Here is a 26,274-nt window from a genome sequence, read left to right as displayed (position 1 = left end):
AAATATAATGACTAATATATTACTCATTCTGAATTATGAATGTTTCAGCATAAATGTGAAAATCAGACAGGTATCACAGTATAATGTATCAGATGTTATAACAACAGAATTTAATTATATGCTACTTTAACAGATTTTTCAGTTTTCATGTTTCAGCTAGGGGTTGAAACACCCAACTAGTGATCATAAAACAACTGTGCTGAGTTATGCATTTTTACTAATTTAGTTCTGTGTTTATAATCTGAAGGGGCATCATTTATCCATTTAAACACTCATTTTAACTAATGGCCCATGCAATTGCTTACAGCAAGCATCTTTACCTCCCTGTTTGTCTTTTCAATATCTTTGACAGTAGAAATAACTAGGAGAAGGACTATAACTTAAGATTAAAATAATTTCTTCATTATACATAGATACTACATTTTAAATGTGGTTCAACCTTAAAGGTATTTTAAGTATGGTAGATTTATAGAATTCTATAAAGTTTTAGAGTTTATACAAAATCCATATAAAATTATTATAATTCAGTTTATGTAAAATTTCTAGGTATCCAGGTAACTATTACTTATCAGGCCCCCTTAAAGGAAAATGTTCAGATGGGCACTGATTATAAACACTAACTTTTCTTGGCTATGAAGACATTAAGATGAAGTCAATTGAGGTTATCGAGGACAAATGAGTCAAAAATAAAAAAATGGTCTAGGGAATTTAGTCTTTACATACTACCATTAACAAAGAACAAGACAAAACCCTGAAGGAAGTGACTTTGTGGTTTGGGGAGGAGTTTGTAACGATTTAGGAGCAATGTCCACTACCTTTTTCCACCCAACATTCAAAAGTTTCAGGTGTACAATTTAGAAGTCAGGTGCAAGACAAAATGCCTCTACGTGTCTCTAATTTTTTATTTATTTATTTATTTAGAGCTCCTTATGGGTCTAAGTTTAGACTGAATATCCCCATATATTACATAAAAGTAAGGTTCTTATTCTCCTGTGGTACTTTTTAATAAAATATTTCAAGATCCCTTTAAAAGAGTCAAACTAATTGCACTTTTATAGACAGAAGCTGGAGACAGACTGAGTGACTTAGAGGCTAATCCAGAAACCAAATCCAGGGTTTAGCCACTGATTGGCCACTCAACCACTGATTCACAATTACTCTCTGAAGAAATAAAACCCTGGAATAGGAATTTTACAGAAGAACTCTTTTGGAAACTTAATTTAAGAAGAGAGAGAACTTGAGGTAAAGTTTTTAAATAGAAAGTAGTAAGACAGGACTACACTGATGTGGTGCTGTTTTTTCAGATGTTCATTTCCAGTAGAAATGCTCCACTTATATACACACATTTTAAAGTCTATTAAATTATATGGAAATAGCAAGGAGTTATTGCTTGTAATAAGAATAACAGAAGATGTTTCAGTTAAGTCATGTGTCAGTTTAACTCAACAGTAGTGAATGACCTCATCGTTCTTATCAATGTTCTATAACGTAATCTAAATACAATGTGCAGCTACTTGCTTGATTTCTCAGAAAGAAACCCACACAAAACAGCATTTAATCGACACAGTCGAACTTTCTGACAATCACTCTAAGTTGTCCTCACTGTGCCTCATCTCCAGTACCAGCAACATCACCAATCACTTTCTTTAGAGCTGTTCAAATTGAGTGCCATGGCTACAGTCCAGAGTGATCTGGAGTCAAGTCCTTAAATTTAATACAAGCCACCTATCAGGCTTCTGCAATGTAACCTCCACAGCTCTGCCACTTTATCTAAAGGCAGCATGGCTGATGTAAATTAATAACACATTTAATATTCTGTTTGGTTTGGTGGTGGTTTTGGGGTTTTTTTTCCAGTTGAAAGGAAAGAAGAATTGAGAGAATTCACCACTGAGCAAGAGCTTTCCAAGTGACTTGATACTTCATAAAAAGTCAGGTTCAGTAATCTTCCCTTTTCAGTGAAGTCTTATATAGCATGTCTTAGAAGTATGATAGGCCCATAGGATTCTAAATTAAAATCAATCATCAGTTTTGTCTTGTTCTAGGAAGTACTTTCTGGCTGAGAAAGTAGTCAAAAGGGGTAACCTGCTTCTGTTCAAATAAACTTGTTTTGGTTTAAGGAATATTTTATAGAGTACTAATGCAAACCGAACTATCAAAATACAAAATATAGCCTGTAATACTTCAAATGTTCAAACTACCACAATAGCAAAAGGGAAAAATGGATTAAAACTTCCAGCAGGACAAAAATTCAAACCTCAAACAATGCATCCAATATGCACATACACACTGTATTTAGAACGGAGCATGCAAGTGGTATAGCAGCAGTCAGTAGATGGTGCTGTTACACACGGTGACAATTTCCCCCCCACCTTCTAGTGGACAGGGACAAATAGGGTCTTTTGTTAGTATTTTTTGTGGCAGCCACACGATTTTTCCTGTGTCTTGATGAGAGTCCATTCTTATAACAGACTTGTTTTGAGTTAACCTGGGAAGGAAACCTCCTTACTTCACTGACTTAATAGAAAACGGGACTTCTGTTTCTAGATTCACATGAGTACTTTTGGCAATGCAATGTTGGTTGGGAAAAGTATATTGGAGAATATCAATATGAGATGGAAGCTGTGTTATGCCAGTGTGCTTACTGCCTGGTTCTTGTTCATCAGAGGGTAAAGGCTGCAGATGAAGAACCTGAGCTTAGCCACATAAGGTCTGAAACCAGAAGGGGAGACCTTTTTCTCTCCAGTTCTTCAGTGTTTATAATTCACACTCATTTTTGTCTTTTCAGTGCATCTACAGAGTGGGATGCCTGTTGCAGACATTTTTCCCTTTTTAACCTAAAATTCTGTAGTATAAGCAGCTAAAACTTCATTGAAACTAGTACCTCATAACATGTCACATGAAAATTAAACTGAATTATGCTCAGTTTGGATGTTACTGTGATGTCAGTGGGGTGACAACTTGAGTGGTAGAGCAGCTTCTCTATCACAAAAATCCAAACACACAGAACATTAATCAAAAGTTAATGGGGCAGGAATGGGCTCCTTGTTTTATGCAACATACCCATCCTGCCAAGTCCATATGTATTCCCATTACTGTGTGTGTCAAAGTAATGTAAGAGTAAATCTCAGTTAAACAGTGTCCTAGAAATTGTCTAGATTTTAAGACATTCCCTAGGTTTTGATTAAGAAATTTGTTCTTGCTATATTTCATTAGTTTTAAATAATTTAAATTTCCTTCCTCCAAAGCATGAGCCTAAACAAGCTAGAATTTCAAAGCAAATGATTCTTCAACATAAGCTAAACAGAAAAAAAATCTAAATTAGACTTTCACATTTATTGTATTCTAATGTTTTTCTCCTCCTTCCTTACTCCTCCCTCACTATTTTCTTCAATTTTATCAGTTCATCACACAGTGACTGCTGATCTTTTTGATATGAGTAATTTGATATTAATGTGCTGCAAGTTAGGGTACCATAGCTTTGTTAGCATATCTTTTGTTACTTCACACAGTATCAAATGTGGTATAATTACTTTGCCCTTACTATCTGTTCTGTTAAAGTTGTTGGGTTTTCTTACTTTTGTAATATATTTTAAAAGCCAGTAGGTGTTCTAAAAGTATTTTAAATATTCATACAAATACTCTACACAAGCACACACCAAGTAAACTTAACACCACCCTTACTTGTGGGTTACTCTAACTTGGCACAGGTAGACCTACCAATTTTAACAGTTCATTTCAGTGCTTACAGGTTCAGGCCCAAGACCATTCCCAGGATCTCAACCAAAATTCCTAGTGCACCGGACCTAACTTGTTACAATATACCTTCTTAGTGCCACCTGGAGTCTCATCACCTCATTTTCCATACCTGTTGCTTTCAACATTGTGCCAAAATCAATTTAACTTTGTTACCCAGTTTTGTTGACTCTTAACACTTAAAAACACTATGATACAGAGTTTAATGAACCTGTCTGGGTCATCAGTTCCACCTTTCTGTTAAGTCTATGTTTTTGGCATTATACTTCCACTGAACTCACATTTACCTATCATGGCAGAAAACCAACAAAGCATCAAAAGACTAAAAAAGACACTGATTTTGGACCATCATTCTCATGGCTACCATCAGATTACATCATATCAATTCACAAATGAAGAAGAATATGTTTTATCCCTTGTATCAGTATGGGCTGGTCCACTGCTTTAAGTAGTCCACTGATTGGAGGAACTTACTACTTCTGTTCTTAAGGATTCACATAACATCAACTTTGATCTGAAAGAATACTTAAGCAACTTACTGACTTGAGTAGTGGCTTTAGCCCACCACTGAGAACAGTCATTTGTAATGTAAGACAAGTCAGCAGTTTAAAAAATACTGAAGCAATCACTAAGATGTATTTTGAAGATAGCAGTAATATCAGAAGTCTCTGAACTCACATTTTTTCCATAACTCCTCTAACTTCACAATTTGCAATTTATACCATATTACACTGTAGGAATAGGGAGTTCCACAAAACCTCTAAGGACACTTTAAACTGCCTGAGCCCAATCACACCAGTTATGTCAATGCACTAAGATAGTCTTAGTCTTGCAAAATTTTGTTAGTTGCTAACCATTAATGGTTGTGAGATCTTAAATTTTATATGGCAGCTGATACATAGAAATTACCATCATTAATAGTTTCCACAAGACGGTAACAGTCTATTTAATTACCATGATGCCCACTAAACAATTAGCAATTTCCTAAATCTGTTAACCCAGTATTATTTGACACAGAACTGCAGTGCTGTATCTACAGACCTAGAAAGTGCAAACTCAGATAGTTCTGCACTCAAGAATGGGACAAAAAAAAAAAAAAAAAAAAAAGATATGTTTCAGTGCCTTGTTTCTGCATGTCTCCAGTAGCAAATGGCCAAATGGCTAGCAGAATAAAATAAATTAAAAATTAAACAAAAAAAAACCCAAACAGAACACCAACCAAAAAAAAAAAAAAAACCCACAAAATGGTTTTACAGCAATACTTCTCCCAGCACCCCCTCTCACATTTTATTAGTTTCTGGGTAAGGCTGTGTCGTGGTTTCAGCCCAGCCGGTAACAAAGGACCACGCAGCCGCTCGCTCACTCCTCCGCCCCCCTCCAGTGGGATGGGGAGGAGACGGAGGAAAGAAAAAAAAGAAAAAGAAACTGGAACCTCGAGGGTTGAGATAAAGGCCGTTTACCGGGACAAACACAAAGAGATTACAACAACAACAACGGCACTAATGAAAAAGTATACAAAAAGAGCGATGCACAGTGCAACTGCTCACCACCCCGGACCCGACGCTCCGCCACTTCCCCCACCAAAAACAGAGCCCACCCCCCGGCCCGCTCCCCATTTCTATACTGAGCATGATGGCACATGGTATGGAATAGCTCCTTGGGTAGTCCAGGTCAGCTGCCCCGGCTATGCCCCCACCTCCCAGGTTCCTGTAAAAATTAACTCTATCCCAGCTGAACCCAGGACAGGCTGTATTCAGGTTGTATCCTGTATTTACTCCCTGGATTTTAATGAATTGTTGTGTGGGTTTTACAGCTTTTTTTGTTTTCATTGGTTTTGTGGGTTTGGTTTGTGGCGGTGTTTGGTTTTTTAAAATGCCTCCACCACTTTTGCTTTTCTGAGTGAACAGTTTGTAACATGCAGGGTTCAGAGGTTCAAAGGTCCCTCAGCTTGTCAGAAGCAGAGTGAATTCCATTGCTACCAAAAAAACCCAAACCAAACCTACCAATCATTAAAAAAAAAAAAAAACAAAAAAAAAAAACAAAACAAAACAAAAAACCAACAACAGTAAACTGCTTTGGTATTTGGGGCTCTGATCAGTATTTCAGGAAAAATGAAGAAAAAACCCAACCCTTGGTATCACTATCAGCTCAGAAATTAGTTAGTTAAGTTCCATGAAAAAAAGCTTAAAGTTACTAAGCCTACAAGGAGTATATTTTCTCTTTTCTTCCCAGTTTCACTCCCTCATCTCTCACACAGACCATAGTACACAGAATTCAAAGTGAAAGTCAAATTGCCTTTAATATAGAGTTTATCTTTAAAGGAAAAGATTTAGCCTTTTTGTTAGTTATAAGCTAAGTCTAAAAAATAGCCAAAAGAAGAAATTAGGGGAAGCTAAAGCAACAAATTTATTTGAAGTGCTGAGTATGATCTAAGCACTGGAAAAAGCATCACTACTGTATCCTTTAAAAGGCGATGATGACATTTAATTTTGCTAAACATGTAACAGCAGAGAAATACATTTTTGCTTTTGTTTCATTCTCAATTTTCTTTTAAAATCTTCCTCTCAGACATGAAAAAAAATGGCTACTGACAAGCACGCAATGAGTGAAGCAAAGTATTCTCTTTAAAACTTGCAGTTACAGAATTCAGGGAGAGGGTCCCAGTAACAACATTGTTCAATCTGCAAACAGACTGAACTCAACTCATTCTTGACTTCTCACATTCAGGGACGGGTTTTTCCTCCTTTCATTTAAAGGTTTATTTTGATAAACGAGCCATTTGCATGCAGGTTTCATCATGATTTAACTCAGGAAAGGATGGCACGTGGGTAGGATTTAGGCAACTGTGAAAGCTTTAAGGACAAAAAAACCCCAACAAACCCAAAACCCAACGCCACCACAACAAAACATAATGCTGGAAAGACTCTTTCTTTGCCAAGGTGAAGCCTGATCACACGTGTGGCACTAATACATGTTCCACTTTGTTTTAGTGCATTACTGTTGCCATTTGCTAAACTCCTACAGCAGAGCTGACTTGACAGCATTGAAGAGAGCTTCAGTATCCTACACACAACAGCTGTCCAATCACCCACTCCCTAATCTTTTTTCCCCAACATGCAGCTCCTCAGTTATTTAAAAATGTCAATTGTAATAAAGAAAAAGATGCAGAATAAAATTTTAAAAACAAAGGAAGCTATTACCCAAAAAAACACCCTCCCCCCCCCCCCCCCCCGAAAAAAAAAAAAAAAAAGGAACCACACAACAGCATCTCTGTTACAGCCACAGTATATCAGAAGCTAAAACACCAGGCAGGCACAAAACACACACACACACACTAATTGCTGGTCAGTTTAGAAGCCTATTCCACTTACAAGAACCAGAACACAGGACCCAAATTAACTGCCTCCCTGTTGATGCCCACAGTCACCAAAGAAAGTTAAAGAGAACACTTGGCCAAATTTTCTTCTACTGTCCCTAGGCAGCTGCACATGCAGGGTACATTAAGTTGGCTGCATCTTTTAAGGCATAAGCAAAACTTCACACATTTTACGGCAGAAAGCTCTGTTTTCTCACAAGCTTCTGCTTCCAAACCCAGTTTTTCATCTCAAAACAGAAGTGGGATGCTGCCCCACTTTGTTTTAGAAAGTCTTATGACTTCTCTCCAGCCTCTAAAACAAAAGATTCCCAAAGAATCAAAGAAACTCAAATCTGTAGAATAATTAAAAATTATCTAAGAAAATAACATTCTCAAACTATGTTTGAAGTGAGAGTGATTTCCATTGAGATGAAGCATGTTTTTCTACCAAAGGTCCTTTCAGTTCAAATGCTGATTTTCTCTAAGGTAGGACACATGATCTAAACCTTAGATTAAGAAGCAGGGATGCACACCCTGGGAAGAACATAGGGATGCTGCCTGGAAGCATAGGATGGATCAGGAAAGCTAAGGCACAGCCAGAGCTGAAATTTGGCAAGGGATGTGAAGGATAAGAGCAGCTTCTATAGGTACATTTGTCAGAAAAGACAGACAAAAGAAATTGTACTGCCCCCAATAAATGAGACAGGGCACCTGGTGATAACTGACATGGTAAAGACTGAGGCACTCAATGACCTTTTTGCCTCCATTTTCACTGCCAATAGCTCTTCCCTCATCTCTCAAGTCCCTGAACCTCAATTCAGGGAGAGGGGAAATAAAGTCCCTCCCATTATAAAAGAAGATAAAGTTTGAGACCACCTGAGGAACCCGAACATGCACAAGTCCATGAGACCCAATGAGATGCATCCCAGGGTCCTGAGAGAACTAGCAGATGTAGTTGGTAAGCCACTCTCCATGATATTTGAAATGTCATGGCAGTCAGGCAAAGGTCCCAGTGACTGGAAAAATGGAAACATCACACCCATTTTTAAAAAGGGTAAAAAAAGAGGACCCTGCGAACTACCAATCTGTCAAGCCTCAGCTCAGCACCCAGTAAAATCATGGAACAGATCCTCCTGGAATACATATCAAAACATATGGAAGACAAGTGATGAGAGACAGCCAACATGGCTTCATCAAGGGCAAATTGTGCCTGACTAATCTAGGGCCCTTCTATGATGGAGTGACTGCATCAGTGGACAAGAAAAGAGCTACAAATGTCATCTACTTTGACTTCTACAAGGCCTTTAACACAGTCTCCCACAACATCCTTGCCTCTAAATTGGAAAGATATGGCTTTGATGGATGGACTATTCAATGGAGAACTTGGCTTGATGGCCAAGCCCAGTGAGTTGCAGTCAACAGCTCAATGTCCAAATACAGATCAGTAACAAGTGGTGTCACTCAGGAGTCCATATTGGGACTAATGCCACTCAATATATTTATTAAGGACATAGTGGGATTGAGTGCACCATCAGCAAGTTTGAAGATGACACCAACTTGAGTGGTGCAGTTGCTACACTTGAGGGAAGGGATGCCATCCAGAGGAATCTTGACAGGCTTCAGAAATAGGCCCATGCAAACCTCATGAAGTTCAACAAGGCCACGTGCAAGTGCTGCACCTTGGTCGGGGCAATCCCCATTATCAGCACAGGCTAAGGAATGAAGATGTTGAAAGCAGCCCTGTGGAGAAGGACTTGGAGACAGTGGTGAATGAAAAATTGGACATGAGCCAGCAATGAGCACTTGCAGCACAGAAAACCAATCATATCCTGTGCTGCATAAAAGGAAGTGCAGCCAGTAGGTCAAGGGAGGTGATTCTCCCCCTCTACTCGCCCTCATGAGACCTCACCTGGAATACTGCAACCAGCTCCGGGGCCCCCAGCACAAGAAAGTCACAGATCTTTTCGAGTAGGTCCAGAAGAGGGCTACAAAAATGATCAGAGGGCTGGAACACCTCTCTTATGAAGAAAAACTGAGAGATTTTGAGTTGTTCACCTTGGAGAAGAGAAAGCTCCAGGGAGACCTCACTGGGGGCCTTTGAATACTTAAAAGAAAGATGGAGGGAGACTTTTTACCAGGGCCTGAAGTGATAGGGCAAGTGGTAGGGTTTTAAAAGGATTGGGTGGATTTAGATTGACATAAAGGAGGACATTTTTACAATGAGGGTGGTGAGGCACTGAAACAGGTTGCGCAGAGAGGTTGTGGATGCCCCATCCCTGGAAATGTTCAAGGCCAGGTTGGATGGGGCTTTGAGCAACCTGTTCTAGTAGAAGGTCACCCTGCTTGTTGCAGGGGAGTTGGAACTAGATGACCTTTAAAAGGTCCCTTCCAACCCAAACCATTCTATGATTAAAATGCTCAACTTATAGACAGCTAAACTAATCCTTCAGATTCCATTGTAAAGTCAAAGCACGCAGACAGGCACCTCTGCTTTGAGATGATTTATCTCATGTTAACACAAGCACCTAATGGCAATTGGCTTTTAAAAGTATTTAATAACCATTTATGACTAGCTTTGCGGCTGGCTATCACAAATTTAGGGAGCTAGTCAGGTGAAGTCCATCCTAGCTGCCTGGTAGTACACTGAGCAGCAAAGATTACACAGGTAAAAGTTCCCTGGATGGTTCTAATTGAAACTTCAACTAAACCAGGAAATTTTGGAAACTCAGGCTGTATCAGGAGAAGTAACTGGTTTATGCATGTGCTGTTTTGTAGTTGTGTAGCCCTGTAATCTGGTACTGCCATTCTCAGTAACAGACCAAGCTTTGTATTGAGCTTGCAAGGCCTCAGGCCTAAGACTTGCTACAGTCAGGCTCACTGTCTGAAATTCTCCAAACTTGCCTGCAGCTTTGCTTTACTTGACTTAGCTATGATAGCAATTTCTCTAATTGACTGGCTGTCTTAGGCTAATTTGTTTTACTTTTTTGTTTGTTTGGATTGTTTTTTTGTTTGGTTGGTTTTTGGTTTTTTTACAACTGGCACAATGACATAATTAAGAGAAATACAGGCCTGGTTTGACTGCAGAGGCTTTGAGAAGTGGAGATACAGGAGGCAGTGCAGGGGAATACATGCATAGCGACAATAAGCAATGAGACAAAGGCCTGGCACTAGAGAGCCCACAGCTATAAACAACTCTCCAACAGTCAAAGAAATGCAGACCTGGACAAAACTGGTTTTAGGAGTAACAAATAACAAAACAGTAGTACCTAACATGCACTGGACACCACATATAAAGTAAATATGGGCATGATATGGAACTGCAGACCAAGGAAGAGAGAGCAAAAGTAAGAATAACCTCAAGTGCATCCTAAAGTGAGGAAGAATAAAACATCAACTACGGGACCCAAAGGAGCAGGGAAAGGGTAAGCATAATACTAGGAAAAGTAGTAGAAACCAAGAAGTGTGCATGCAACTGTTTGTACTGTTGTTATTTTTTCATTTTCTGTAAAAATTTCATCTGGACTAATAATGGTTAGATACTTAAGACTTTGATTACACTAACAATTCTTGGGTTTACATACATACAAACTCACAGAGTCTGTTACCATTTCCCCATAAATAAGATCTTATACATCCAAAACTGCTGTTTTAACATTATTATGAGTTCAGGTTTACAATCTACTGACACCACACAGGTGCGCCTTATCTTGTTAAAAAAGTGTAAGTAAGGCACAGATCCAATAAAATCAAGGAAATTTTCTGACCTTCCATGCCTTCTATGGCCCTTTTCAGGTCATTCCAGTAAGCCAGCTTCAAAGAACCTTAAGGTGAGATTTCTTGGAAGTATACCATGCATGAAGAATTCAGTACATTTATTAGGAAGTCTTTCAATATATACAAGATGAAAGATTTCATCGTATTGCAAGTTAAAGGAAGCAAATACAAAATACAGAGTTAAAAAAATACTCAAGGCAGTTTTGGAGACTCATTTATAGCGACATGTATACCTAATGAAGTTAATGAGATTATGTGGGTGAATAAACAATATTTAGATAGGTGATACACAAAGTGGTCCAATAGTATTGTATGAAAACATGGAATTCTAACACGCACAAGGTGAAGACTGTGTGACAGATTTTTGTTAAAACCTCAAAAGTTTCAGTTAAATGCAATGCCTACATTATGTGTACTAGTCAACCTATTCCCTTTCTTCACAATTAATAGGCGAGTGACATACCAGCTACTTTATTCATTAGTGAACAAGATCAATGCCTTAGTGAAAATTTAGACATGCTTGTTTTGATGAGTATATTTTGTTGCAAAGTTCTAGACATCTGCCTTATTATCCCAATTACAGAAGAAAAACATGAAAGGTTATGCAAATGAAACCCTCAATATATGGGAAGGATATGAATAACAAAGTAATTCAAAGTACAATTATTAATGGTTTAAAGTTATACAAGAGAAGATTAAAAGCAAGGTATGTGACTGTATTTATATGCTAACTATCCACCTAACACAGCAAATTCTACAACCTTAGTTAATCAGGGTAACTGCTGCTGGCTACAGTAACATAGCAAACCCAAAGTTCTGTTTTCTGGCCCACTAACCCACAGGTCTTATTCTAGAAATACTGATTCCACAACACGACAGTATAGACCCTTTGCTAGTTCAAAGGAACAAAAACCTGGAACAAGACAATGAGACCACATGAAATAGAGATTTTTTTCCATTGTCTTTTATTTTTGCAACAAAAGTCACAAAAGCCATAAGCCATCTTTGCCATTGCAAAGCAGATTTGTAATAAATACAAATTAGTTATCAACAGTGACTCTCAGTAGGCTGCAGAGCCTTTTTTTAAAGGCAGAAATACAGTTTTCATAGTAAAAAGTGATACTACTTTAAATTAAGGAAAATAGCTAAAAAATCCAAGCAAAAAAAAAAACAAAACAAAAAACCCCAAAACCACTATAAGGACTACTACAAACCAGAAATCAGACAGGTATGGCTGAAAATGCACTTTTATTATCTGAAAGATGAAAAGCCCAATACAACCCTCCATACTTGCACCAGCCAAAGGAATAAATAACTTTCTTTGTAAATGAGATCAGAATCAAGCAAGCCATAGTATCAGACTTTTTCAGATTCATTAAAAGCTAGCTAAGTGTCAGTTGAATTTCATCTGGGACCACGTCATTAATGGGGACCATTCTGAAGGCAAGGAAACACTACTGAATATATCTGGTAATTAGAAAATGAAGTAGGATTTAACTCTTCAGCCAGATAGAAATCTGGGGATAAATGCATCAAGAAAATCCTCTGAGTAATTTGGGCATGCACACTAGATCACTGGCAATATTTTAATTTCCACATTGGTAAAGAGAAAAAGACCATGTCCAGAACTGAAAGTTCAGGCAAAATGAAGTTTGAACAGAATACACTCTTTCTCTAACTATTGGCATCCTGATATTTGGCAACACTTGCTGTTTAAAATTAAATTTAGAGTTGGGGCAGGGAAGGACAAAGGCTGCTTAACTGAAATCTTATCTCCAGCAAATTTGTAAGGCTACAAACAGAAAAAGTTATTCCCCCAAATCCCAGTTGGCTGTAAAAATCAAACAAGCAAAAATACCAGCTCTGTTGAGTCACATTGCACGGCTTGTTTCAGAAAAACACTTGGAGAAAAGTTGCATTGCACATATTTCCTTATGTGGCTAAATTAAAAAAAACAAATCCAATCCAATTCCAGAATTATGGGAGTTTTGACATTGTTTGTTTCTCAGACAGTTGCTGCCTTAATTTGCTGCATTTTAACTTTGAAAATTAACATACAAGTAGAAGAACTAAAGCTTTTTGAAGAGAAGCAAAGCTAGCCTTTTTCTATTCAGTGTTCTGGGTTGGTTTTTTTTAAGCTGTCTACAACACACTGATTTGCAAGATTTTTAGAACATGCTGCATATCTGTACTGGTTTCAGCTGTGATAAGAGTTAAATTTCTTCATAGCAGCTTGTATGGGGCTACATTTTGGATTTGTGATGAAAACAGTGTTGATAACACAGGGATGTTTTAGCAATTGCTGAGCAGTGCTCACACAGCATCAAGGCCTTTTCTGTCCTGCCAGTGAGTCGGCTGCAGGTGCAAGAAGTTGGGAAGGGACACAGCCAGGACAGCTGGCCCCAACTGGCCAAAAGGATATCCCATACCATATGATGTCATGCTCAGCAATAAAACTGAGAGGGGTGACGTCTGTCCAGGGCTGCCCTTGCTCAGGGATATTTGGAGCGATGGCATTGGTCTTCCCAAGTAACCTTTAAGCATGATGAAGCCCTGCTTTCCCAGAGATGGCTGAACAGCTGCCTGCTGATGGGAAGCAGTGAATGAATTCTTTGTTTTGCTTTGCTTGCATGTGTAGCTTTTGCTTTACCTATTAAACTGTCTTTGTCTCAATCCATGAGCTTTCTCACTTTTACTCTTCCAATTCTCTCCCTCACCCCAGTGGGAGGGGAGGGGGAGTGAGTGAGCAGCTGTGTGGTGCTTAGTTGCCAGCTGTGGTTAAACCACATCATCTTAATACCAATTCAGAACAGGTAATGACTGCACTAAAGGAATTCTGACATTTTGAAAAAATTCTTTGAAGTATTTTTCACAAGTTACTATTAGTCATACAAACACATACTAATGATGGCAGATAAGAAAGAACACGAAACGGGGTATTAGTATCAGCACAGTTGGGATGACAATCTGTTATGTAGATTAGATTCTCCAGAATCTCAACACGCAATAGCAGAGAAATTAAACCACTGCATTAAGTTATTTAGCCTACAAAAAGAGAGAAACAATCCTGTTATGACTTGGACTTTCCACTTCTTTTTTCCATGCCAGAACGTGCTGTTGTGGTTTAGAACTGGCACCTCAGAGTAGCAGAGGAGCAACTCCTTAATCTTTTCCTCTAGGAAGCCCACTTTCGCGAAATCGTTTTCCTATTGCGTTTGTGATCCAAATAGGAGCACAATTAAGAGTTTTTTGGAGGGAGGTTACAAGCCCACTAAACGATTACAAGGTATGAACCACCGACATTGGGTTTGTTACTGGTTCATGCACCAAGGACAATGAACACAGTAGTTTTTTACAGATCAGTAAGTCACTAGAAGGCACAAAATAATCTCTTACTTCCAGAATCAGAGGCAGTCAAAAAGACAGTTTCAAAAACATATCTTAAGACATGTAATTCCCTTTCAAAGGGCTACTAGCCACACAAAGGCTGTCTTTGCTTTAGGGATTGAGCTACTCACGGTAAAAGCTGGAAAGCAGAAAACAGCTGACATAACTTATAATTGGACTAACATAATGGGCAAGGCTTTTACAAAATTATTCTTCCTTCAGATACAAAATTCATTGGTTGATAATGAGTCTTACAACATTTGATTTTAATTTTATTTTCTGCCAATTCAAGTAGGGTTTATTCCACCACTACTTTCATTACAGTATCTTTTTTTCCTAGGAAAGAATTTCCTAGAGCTTCCAATTGTAAAGTTTCTGCCTTTGGGCAGTTTAGGAAGTAACATTCCAGATTTGACTCCTGGTCCTTGGAATATTGCTGAAATGCAACATTTAAGTGTTTTACTGGTCAAAGGAATTTCACTTTTTCAACCAGTGAAGTTATCCACCATAAGTTCTCATAGCTAAGCTGTGGAGTATACTTATTTTAAATACAGTTATTTCTTCTATGCATAATCTCTTCATATATAAAAGACTAGAAAGGGAAGGCATACAAGAGAGCAGTCATTACCTGCCTCTACAAACCAAATTGACTTCCCCAAAAATGTAGCATTTTGAGCAAGTTTTCGATCTATTCACACACTTCAGAACACAAGCAGACTATTTTACCTATCTCTTCTCACAAAATAACCTCCATTTTCTTTTCCATAAGTTTTTTGCATATATGTAGGCTGAACAATAACAGCTAAAGGAAAAATATTTTTAAAGTGAACTCTTTTGACACCTAAATCATTAATATTCTAGATCACCTATCAGAGGTCCCACAGAACAGTCCCACAGCACTGCAAGACCTCTTCTGCCCCGAGATTTTGCTGCTACACATTATGTCATGTTTTGACACACAAATTATCGGTTTTATTTTTAACTGCATTATGATTTCTTTCCTATATGTCATCATTAACAGTCATTCAGATTGCATCATTCCAGAAAGATGTTATTTTTAAGAAAATTTGCTAGAGAAAGGAAAAAATGTTTTTTTCTTTTTAAGGACTTCACTTGACAATGGAAACCTATACTCAAATTCATTCTCAGAAAACAATTACTTCCACTCCAAAGAGGTGCAACTACAAATTTCAGCCTAAAAAGATCCTATTTCAGTCTGCACTTTCACTATTTAAAGCTATTGGTTTACTTGGTCATGCGTATACACACAAACATCACTTAAAGCTTTAACAAACATCTCAGTTTGAAAAGAACAGGCTACCAAAATGGTAAGCAACAAGCATTTAACTAAAAATAGAAAAATAAATATATCAGTCTATTAACAGATGTTACAGTCAATTAACAGTCAATGGTAAGATTGCTAGTTAAGATGTATAGCTGCCAAGATTACATTTACAACAATACCAGCATTTACTGTAGTATTGTTAGTTTTGTTTTCTTACCAAAGAAATACTAAAAAAGAAAAGGCAGTTTGTGCCTTTAACATTTAAAAGGATTGAACTCAGATTAAAATTTACAGTGCTTCTGTCTCTAAACGTCACAGTAGAGGAGGGAAGTGTTATAGATTTGGGAGCAATAAACTGAATTCTCCCAAAAACTATGCAACAGAATATAGAAAGAACTGCATAGCTCTCCATGTCATAATTAGATATTCATTACAATCTTTTGGACCTCTTCAGCACTGGATATGCTAATCCACTGAGGTTCAAGAGTCATATTCAAAGTCTCAGACCATTGGAACAATCAAAATGAAGTATTATCTAATAGATAAAACATCACCTATGACTAAACCATAGAGATTAACCAGTGATAGTTGAAGATTCAGGAGACTACTCATCTCACACTGCATAGCAGGGGAACATTATGCATATGAGTTGCATAAAAGTTGGTATTTTCTTGCCAGTTTAGCTTCCTGCTCTCAACTTGAAATATTTGCCTCAGATTATTCAGTTTGTTTTAAACATGCCCATTCCCAGGGAGTAACTACTCTTATCACCGTGTCACAGTTTGTTGGGAGAACTACACAGCCATTAACTGTTAGACTCATGGACAGCAGGTAGAAAGCACTAATTGCTGACCCCGTGAAAAGCAGATTTTTTTTTCCCTTAAAAGAGTGCAGGAAGGCTATTTTGGTACTTGAGGGAAACAAACAAAAAACAAGAAACATTAGCTTGAGCTCAGAGGTCTGTTATCTTGACTGCATCCACGTTGACTGGAAAATGACAGTCTTGGGAAAATTATCTTGGTAGATTCATGGAATCAATACAAGAGATTAATGTTTCCAAGTTGGTTGGGGAAGCTTTCTATTTTGTTGTTGGTTTAAATAGTTCAAAGTATTAAACCATAAAATAAAAATAAAAAGGAAAAAAATACACCAAAAAACAGATACTCAGGGAGAACAGGAGCAAGAGAAAAAAAGAAAATTTCTTCAAAGACTTTACACTGTGGAAGTATATCACTACTTTCTGCTGTTGATACTGAAAGGGACTTAAAAAGAAGCTTCAGGGAAGATGGGTAAGGCAGGATGAGGTGACTGCCAGTATAAATGTTAATGCTGGGTGTGAGCAGAAAGCTTTGACAATTCAAAGAACAAAAGAAAAAAAAGGAAGTATGCCCTGAAGGCAGGTAGGATAGAGGGACGTGCAAGAGCTCTTCCTTTGACAAAGAAAACCTGCTGCTGTAGAACAGAGGTCAAGGAAAGGTACTAGCACACATCAAGTCCGGTACATCTGGCTTATTGTTTAAACTCTGTCCACCAATTCTACATGAAAAAGTGTGGTTATAAACAACAAAAACAACCACACAAAAAAATCCAAGATAGCTTAAAATGAACCAACGATTGTTAAACTTTGAGGGCAGTTTAATGTTTAGTGCCAGACACCAGTGTAGCAAAATATAAGGTAAAACACGACATTTCATTTTACATTGATGACTAACAATGTACTTTGAATTAAGCTTTTCTACTTTTACTGAATTTTCTGCACTGACAACTGGATTCCCTGAATGGCAGGACACAGTAGTTTCATAGAAGAAAAAACACGTAACAATTGTACCATGCATTACTCAAATTAAGTATACGTGTGTATAACACTTCAGATACAGAAACATACTCTTTAAATGAAAGCAGTATTTCCAACCATATGCAAGTGTTCTGTATGGGAGGAATATTTCTGACTTTCCAAAGAAAATTATTACAATGATATAGCAATACTGATTTTTTACTTCTGTTTGTAGCCCTCTAAGCACCTTTTTAAAAAGTTTGTTAATGTCAATCTAGAAAATAGGAATTAAACTGACTGTAACAGGGAATGAAACAAAATTGCACAAGTCACAAGTACTTTGTTAATCTCCCCATGCACCCTCTGCAAAGCCTAAACAAGTTTTATATGATAACAAAGCACTGTCAATTGGAAAAAAAAAAAAAAAAGAAACCAAAAATGAAGCAAACGTTACAGAAACATAATCTACCCCTCAACTCCCCAATCCCATTGCTTAAAATTTACATTTAAGTATTACCCAACAGTGATGATAATGATCAATAAATCATTTAGTGGATTAAATAAGTTGACAAATTCTATAAACTGAACTTACTACTTCTGAAATTTATCTTTTCACTGATATAATGATGTGTTTGAAAATTTCATACATAATTTTATTTCCAGAAAATAAGAATAATTGAAGCTTCCATCTGTACCAAAATCTTAGAGTGCTGATGTGATCACTGAGGAAGATGGAAGTATTATCAGTTAAAAACACTAGAGATTCTCAGAAATGTACATATAAATCTGGTGAAGTAATGATATAGTAAGGAAATCTAAATTTCAGCCCAAGAACTCGGCAACTGCCCAACTACATCAGTGTCTTGTTAAAACTAGATGGCTCTCGCTGGTCTGCTGCCACAAAATTAGATTTAGTTAAGTATTAATATTTACGTGGTATATGGGTGACGGCTAAGTCAGATAGGTACAAATAATTTTCAAGGGCTTAGAGCTCTAGAATGTGGTTTCACTAGCTTCATTGTTAACCTATTTATATATTGTAAAAACACAAAGGATCTGATGAAGTTATTGCTGCACAGGAAGTGAGACCATAAATCAAGAATATACTCAATAAAATGCATAGCTCAGAATCTCATCCCAGGGAGTGGGATGTAGTGTTCTCTCTCTGCTAGGGATACCAGTGTGGGTATAACTTCAGAGGATGTTCAGTAGGTCTTGAAGTGGTTCATATGCCTTCTTTCCTGGTTCAGCACCCTACCCTCATTCACCAGTGAGTTTAAGTTAAAAAGAACACCCTGCAGACAGGAATGGTGAAACCTCCCAACAGCATCTGCCTTGCTCTGCAAAGCAGAAGCTCACCACAGCAGAAAATCTAGACCAGTATTAAGTCTTTCAAGAGATAAGAGTCATTGTCAAAACACTAGCTTTTTCTCCCACGTGATCACATTTAAAACACTAATTTTCAATAGCAGAGCTAACCTTGACAACACTAATCAGTCAATCTTTTTTTTTTTTTTTTAAATTGCATAAAGGTAACAATCCTAATTAGATGAAATTTTCCTATTCAGAAGAAAGAGTGGCCTGTCACGAGAATGTAAAAAGCCACACTCATTTTGCAGCCTCCCAGAATATGGTAAGTTTATGTAAATTAGTTCCTTCATTAGTCCTAATATTTGAATTTTTCAGACCTACTTCATCTGCTACTGTGAGACAAGTGGTGCAATTCCAGAATAATTCCTTCGCATGCTTTTGCATAGTGATGTAAAGTTGTGGGGTTTTTCCAGCTCCCAGTCTGTTATAATTCCTTAACTTTTGAATGTTGCGGACAATCCTACTTCCACACAAAAATTTGTTACAGATTACTCCCCCAGGTGCCATTAAAAAAAAAAAAAAGAATTTTTTAACTTACCATCCTTGCCAGCTGGCACACAGTTAAAACTTCTCTCTAATTAAGATGTTTAAAACAGCGTTTCCCAAACTCTGCATTACGACCCCATAGTGTCCCAAACTTTTAGATGGCAGCAGTCAGTAACACATCAATAATCCCCATGCTTCCAACTGAACAGTAATTCATTTACTCCAGAGAAGAATGAAAGAGCTGGCTAAAACCAGGGGTAAATAGATACTTTAGTAAAAGCAAACCAGCTTAGGGATGGGTAGCTGGCAGAGTGATTATAAAGACTTCCAGTGACTGGTAACATCTAGTCTGTATTCCCAGAAGAACTGATCTCCTGCCTACTCACAAAATTACATATGGCATATGAGCCAGAAGGGGTCACTATTTAAAAGTAGTAGTTCAGAGAACAGTTAAAGGAGTTCTTACACTATGGTGCTTCAGTAACTCAACCAGCCATTGCAGCAGCAATTACCCCCAGCCTTCAGAAAAAAAAAACACCTGACCCCTCACCGCTACAAACCCTTCCCAAACCGTCAGTCCCCACTGCCTGTCTGTACACTGAGACGCTGTCACTTCAGTGATGTTTACCATTTCTTCCAGAGTTGGATGTCATATTTTGAAGTCAATTTAAAACTCATGGACGACACCAGCTTTACAGCACTAAATCTGGAAGAGGGCAGTGTTGTGTAACCAGAGAGTGGTGCTATCTGTCAACGTTAATTACAGCTCTTCCTGCTGGGGTTTTTACAAGAAAGTAGGCCAGCAGGAAGTGTCATTATATTACAGCCTGTGGCTCTGTGCATGTGTTCCTAAGTTGACAGTCAAGAGACACCCTTTAACATTCTTCACTGTCTTTTTCAATATGAAAAACAAACTGCTCAGATTGCTTAAAAGGATGAAATATGCTATCATATGCATCTGCAAGAGGAGAAAGATACAGGTATGTAGAAAGCAACTTCCTATTGAGGTAAGAAAAACAGTTCCTAGTGTGTTCATGATTTCTGATGTTCCTTTTCAACTTAACCTAATAAAGCTTATAAAGACTATTAAAATGAAACTTTCCTAGCCCTTCCTCACAGCCCTTATCTCAGTTTAAAAAAAAGACTGATTAGCTGACTTCCCAGGTAATAAGGCTCTGAGGAACAAAGGAAGGGAGGAATAGCTACCAAGGAAAGACATACTGCTGAGCTACCCATCCCAAACAGAAAAAGCTCAAAACAAAAAAGTTTGTTACACATGGTACCTCCTATGCCTCTGTCTTTCACACCTAGCTAACCCACTCAATGCGGATATTGAATTCAAAAGATACTTTAAAAAAACCACTATCATTTCAAAGCATTAATCAAATATGAAACAAAGATATGCATCAATATGGAGTAGACTTAGATATTGTCAAGAAAGGGAAGTAAAGTTTCAAGGGACTATGAATAGTTCTAGGAGATACGTGATCAAAATTTACCAAGCATTTGAAGATACCTGTGGTCTCTAAGTTACTTGAGTTTTTCTAAAGTGGTGACCAATGTAATGGATTTACACACTTGCAATGCTAGTCCTAGTAAATACCTACAATCAAACCATACTACATTCTAGATTCAGAGTTCCTACATCAATGTCATCACTAAAAATTTTTCTTTAAAATTCTATCACTTAACTGGCCATAGGCAGCTCTTCCAGAATAATCACTTTCAACAAAGGATTATACCTATGAAACCATAGAAAAAATGACTTTGCATTTGAGAAGTAATCTGAAACTGAGCTTTCTGCAATTTCTAGTACTTAAAGCCCTGCATTTCCCATAAATAAAAAAATAGCGGTAAAAAAAACCCAACCCACCCACCCCAAACCATCACACATTGTTTGAAAGCAATCCTCAAGTTACACTCAAAACACCCTCATTATCCAACAATGCTAAGCAACTGACTTAAGACCACTGTATCTCCTAACTTTCCCAAACAAAGGCTGCAGTCTCATAAAGCCTTTTGTACAACTCAAAGTACTAAGGAAATTATATCAGTCCACTTTTATGAGCTTAATTCTTAGTAGGCACTAGAAGACATGAAATGCTTGGCCTTATTTTTTCCCAGAACTGTGCAGTCATCACTGAAGTCTAATATTTTCCACAGAGTCAGTTCTCAACTGCTTTGGGGTTTTTGGTTTTGTTTTTATATTTATATTTACACATATATTTTTGTTGTCATTGTTCTTGTTTTAATTTTCCACAAGGAGAAGATTAGCGATTGATTTTCAAGTCCAGTTAATATCCATATCACCTCTCATTTTTGTCATTATACCCCTTAAGTTAGGCATAGCCTAAAGAAGTTGTCTGGTGCCGAAACCCGGGACTCGTCGCCTGGACAGGTGAACGGCGGCCGGAGCGGCAGGACCAGCCCGGCGGGGAGGACGCTCCTGGACCAACAAGGACAATGGAAGCCCTTGTGCAGGTCGTATCACAGTTACATAAGCAGTGGGGTATTGAATGTAAACCCAAAGATTTCACTGTCGCAGTTGTGAGGCTTTTGCAAATTGGGGTCATTGATGATCTGGTGGATATTCTCCACCCTGAAGCGTGGGATAAATGCACTAAAGCATTAGCCGAGGAGACGATGTCCTCAGGTTGTGCAAAAAATCTTAAATCGTGGGGGAAAGTCGTACAGGCCTTGCAAAAGGCCATACAAGAACAAGACACCTGGAGGGCAGCGAAGAACTGTTTGTTGGTCACCCCAAAATTGGGAGTTGGGGCAGCCACGCAGACTTTGCACCCCCCAGACAATGATGATTCTGCTGAGCCTAAAGATCTACAAGAGGGCGACACGTCCCCTCAACTCCCGAATCCGACCCACTTACGGAGGGACAGAAACGAGCTAAATCTTTCTGGGGTGGGTTAGCTGAGGAGGCCAGGGGTGCCACGGAGAAAGCAGAGCCTGGGGAAGTCTGGGCTAAACCACCACCCTACGCACCCCAAAATGGCGCCGAGCACAAAGGAGGAGGGTGGGGCGAGGATGCCTATGGCGGGAAGAGGGAGGAAGCGCGGGCATTAACAAGCACACACAAATGGCAAGGGGAGGAGAGTGAGAACGAGAAAGTTGGTGGAAGTGACCGGGAAGGGGAGGGGAGCGCGAGCGAAGGGTGGAAAGCCAATCAGAGCAGCCATCTGAAAAAAACCACCCCGCCAAGCAGAGGGTGGGACGAACCAAGAGGGAAGGACGAACCAAGAGGGCGGTGCAAACCCAGAGGGAAGGGCGAACCAAGAGGGAGGGAACGGCCCACCCGCAAGGGTAGTGGGCAGGGCCGGAGCCAGACAAAAAGGCACGGGAAACCGGAAGTGACCAGTCAGTTGAGTTCCGACTCCGGATCGGACACTAGTTCGGATGAGTGGCTCGCAACTGACTCAGACGTAGAGGAAGATGAAATGGAAACAAACAGAGTTAAGAGCCAAAATATTCCTATCCAAATTAAAGACAAAGCGCAAGGGAGAGAAATCCCTCTCACGGACTGGAGGAAAATAAAGATTGCATGTGCCGACTGGGCCCCATCAGCCACGTTAGCGTTCCTGGTCCAGGTGACGGATGGGGGACAGAGGGTTCACTCGCCCATAAACCCTAAGGATATACAAGCGATTGTTAAGGCAATCGCGGATAAAGGGCTTAATTCTGCCATGGTCTCCACCCTCATAGATGGTGTTTTCGGGGGAGATGATATGCTCCCGTTCGATATAAAGCAAACTTGTAGACTGATCTTTGACGGGGCAGGTATGATTGTTTTTAAACAAGAATGGGAGGAGAACTGTGCGAGAGAGCTAGCCCAAGTAACTGGGGCGGATCACCCGCTACATGGCTCCAGCCTACAGCGGCTGATAGGTACGGACCCAACAATGATCACCCCCCAGGCACAGGCCCAGGGCCTGCAGGCCCATGAAGTTATGACAACTACTCGTGCGGCTAGAGAAGCTATCCGCACAGCTTCTAGAGTTATTGCCAAGCCATCGTCATGGTCCACAATAAAGCAAAGTGAAAGTGAGAGCTTTACGCAATTTGTGGACCGTCTCCAAGCAGCGGTCGACTCTTCGGCCCTGCCTGCGGAGGCAAAAGGCCCGGTCGTAGCAGAATGTTTACGTCAGCAGTGTAATTCAGCAACCAAAGAAATCCTACGATCACTGCCAGTGGGGTCAAGTATTGCGGACATGATTAAGCATGTTGTGAAGGAAGAGCAGCTAGCCCCGATCCAGGTGGCTGTCTGTACCACAATAGCTAGTGTGATGGCATGTTTTGAGTGTGGCCAGGTGGGCCACGTTGTGACAAACTGCCCTTGGTCAGGGGACCCACTAACAGCGCTTCCCCCGTGCCAGAAAAGACTCCAAAGCGACCATTCAACATTTGTTGACGGTTATGGCGTGGCTTGGCCTCCCTAATCAGATCAGAACAGACAACGGTCCGAACTTTGTCTCTAAATCAGTCCAGGCATTTGCTTGAAATGGGGCATTACTCTAACACATGGCATTCCATATAATAGCACAGGACAAGCTATAGTTGAGCGAGCAAATCAAACTCTGAAATCTAAATTAGAGGTGTTAGCAAAAACAGAAGGTTTTGTCAATGCCGTTCCCCTGGGAGACCAAGCACGCCTGCTAGCGACCGCTCTTTTAGCACTAAATCAATTCCCCAGAGGGGAAGAGGTGAATAGCCCCGCCCAAAAACATTGGGCCACCCGAGCACTAGAAGAAGGCCCGTTGGTCATAATTAGAAATGAACTGGGAGAATGGGAACAAGGGTGGAGGCTAGTCCTTACAGGGCGAGGGTATGCCGCTGTTAAAAAAGATGGAAAAGTTAAGTGGTGCCCACTTAAATCCATTAAACCAGACCTCCAAAATAAAACTAACGAAAACTGTAAGTTATCCACAGGACCAAATTATTGGACGTCCTCGTAACCTGTACACCCTGGTGGCAGGAGAGGACAACAAGCCGACAAGCATCCTGTCCGCACCTGGGAATTCCACACTAGCAGAATCCAAACAACGACGATGTAGCCCCCATGGGAGGGAGCTGCGATGCCTTTGTGTGATCTTGATTTTCCTATCATAATGATCGTGATAGCACTGATTTTCGGATCCTGTATATTGAATAGGCTCGTGTTGTTTGTTAAGAGCCGGCTAGAAAAGGTTAACATCATGTTGGTAGAATGCCGACAACTGCTTTAAAAACGCTCTAGTTCAAAATTTCCTTTAGCTGTCCCCAGTTATACCCTGTTACTCCCAGTTACCCCCCCAGCTACCTCTTGCTTAGTGTGCCTTACATTTTCTACTCAAATTTGTGATGTATATACTTTTTAGATTGTTATGTTTTCTATCAAAGGTTACGATATATATATTCTTTTAAGATTGTTATATTGTAGTTAATTTAAATACGCATAGGGAGGGGGGAAACGTAGGTAGTTAGGGCCAGGCGGCCGGAAGATATTGCGCTGTACAGAAAGATAAGGGCCTCTCTCCTGATAGCCAGTGGCGCTTAGTTTATGATGTAAGCGGACGGAAGTGACGTTGTAAACCCAAGCTATATAATGCCATGCAACTCACAAATAAACGCCATTTGCCGTCTACCACATAGGTGTCCGCGAGCTGATGGACCGAGCAACCTGGGGCTGGTCGCCGTGCCGTTCCTGAACTAGGTCGCCACGCCTTACGAAGGCGACAGTTGTCAAAAGAAATAGCTTAGGAAATAATAAGAATACCATTTAAATGTAAGCATTTCTGAATCCAGCTTTGGAAGTCTGACAAATTCAATAAAAAAATTGCAGCAGAAATTAAATTATTAGTTTAAATTAAATTTCAAAATCAAGACTATGGCCACAATGTAGTAACATTTAAGTATGTTATATATAAAAAAAATAATAAAATGCAATATTCATGAATGATTCAAAGCCCAAACAATTAAAAATGAAACATGATGTTTCAACATGAAAAACATATATCAAGTAGAATACAGACCTGGAAGGAAAATAGTTCTTACCTTCGTAGATAGCTTTGAAGCCTTGAGCACTGACAGCAAAATCTGTAGTGAAACAGAGGGTGAGGATAGATCCTGTGCTCACAATAGATGATGGAAGCTGAAAGCCAGATAACCTGTGCAATAAAAAGGCACAAATTATTTTAACTTTTAAAACAAAGCACATCAATACGTGTGCTGAGCATTACGAGGAGCATCACATTTCTACATCTAAACTGCGAATGCATTATGCTTTTTATCCTGATGCAATCTCTAAACATTCACTACAAAGTTTCAAACATGTTCTTGAGATTTTTAACCCTCCTTTTTCAACACATCTGTGTGCTCTTCAACAGAGAACAAGGAAAGAAAGACCTGTTTGTATCTACTAAAGACAAAGAATTTTTTTATAAGATTAATTTCAAGATAAAGATAGGTAAATTTAGGACACCTAGAAGTAGATACCCAGGCCTTGACTCACACAGAGATACCTAGCACAATGTGATAACATGGACTATCCTGTCTGACCTCCAGCTGCTGCTTCAGAAAAAGCATGGATCTGATATGTTCAATGTCTTATACATTAACTGACCAGAAAACAACAACAACAAAAAAAACCACTTCCCTTTAACAGCTTCAGAAAAATTACATTTCCCATGTTATTAGCAGTCTTACCTTTACATACAAAACAGAATTTTGGATGAGCTATAATTACATTGCAATACTGATTTTAAGATAATTGCTCTAAATAAATGTTTTGATTCATTTTGAGGATAAAACAGATGGAAAAAAATGTTTACATCCTTTACTGAAACATCACTAAAGACAATTCATTAGACCTGGCTGACACTAGTGAGATGTTGGTTTCTTGACTGTTAAAATAATTTCAGTTAAGCAAAATTAAAACCACCATTACTGTCCCACAAACCCAAAACTATACTGTCAGCTTACATCACTAGCCAATTTCTGTATTTTGCAATAGGGGTATGTGATCCACTGGGTACAGGACAATGCACCAGAAAGCCCCCTTTCATTCAAATTTCACCCTGAAAGACTTTCTTGAATTCTGAC

At 39.0% G+C, this 26,274-nt stretch overlaps 1 protein-coding gene across 1 annotated transcript in view; it reads right to left on the bottom strand.

The window, feature by feature from the left end:
• The window catches only part of CSMD1 (CUB and Sushi multiple domains 1), a 1,244,565-nt gene that overhangs the window by 869,103 nt on the left and 349,188 nt on the right, over nucleotides 1–26,274 (bottom strand). Inside the window, exon 3 of the mRNA XM_049818613.1 lies at nucleotides 25,228–25,340. Coding sequence (XP_049674570.1) covers nucleotides 25,228–25,340 — 113 coding nt within the window. The remainder of the gene's footprint in view (nucleotides 1–25,227; nucleotides 25,341–26,274) is intronic.

The sequence above is a fragment of the Accipiter gentilis genome, chromosome 16 (genome assembly GCF_929443795.1).
Source record: "Accipiter gentilis chromosome 16, bAccGen1.1, whole genome shotgun sequence".
Taxonomy (NCBI): domain Eukaryota; kingdom Metazoa; phylum Chordata; class Aves; order Accipitriformes; family Accipitridae; genus Astur; species Astur gentilis.
The sequence above is the reverse complement of the archived record's forward strand: the minus strand, read 5'-3'. Positions and strand labels throughout refer to the sequence as shown.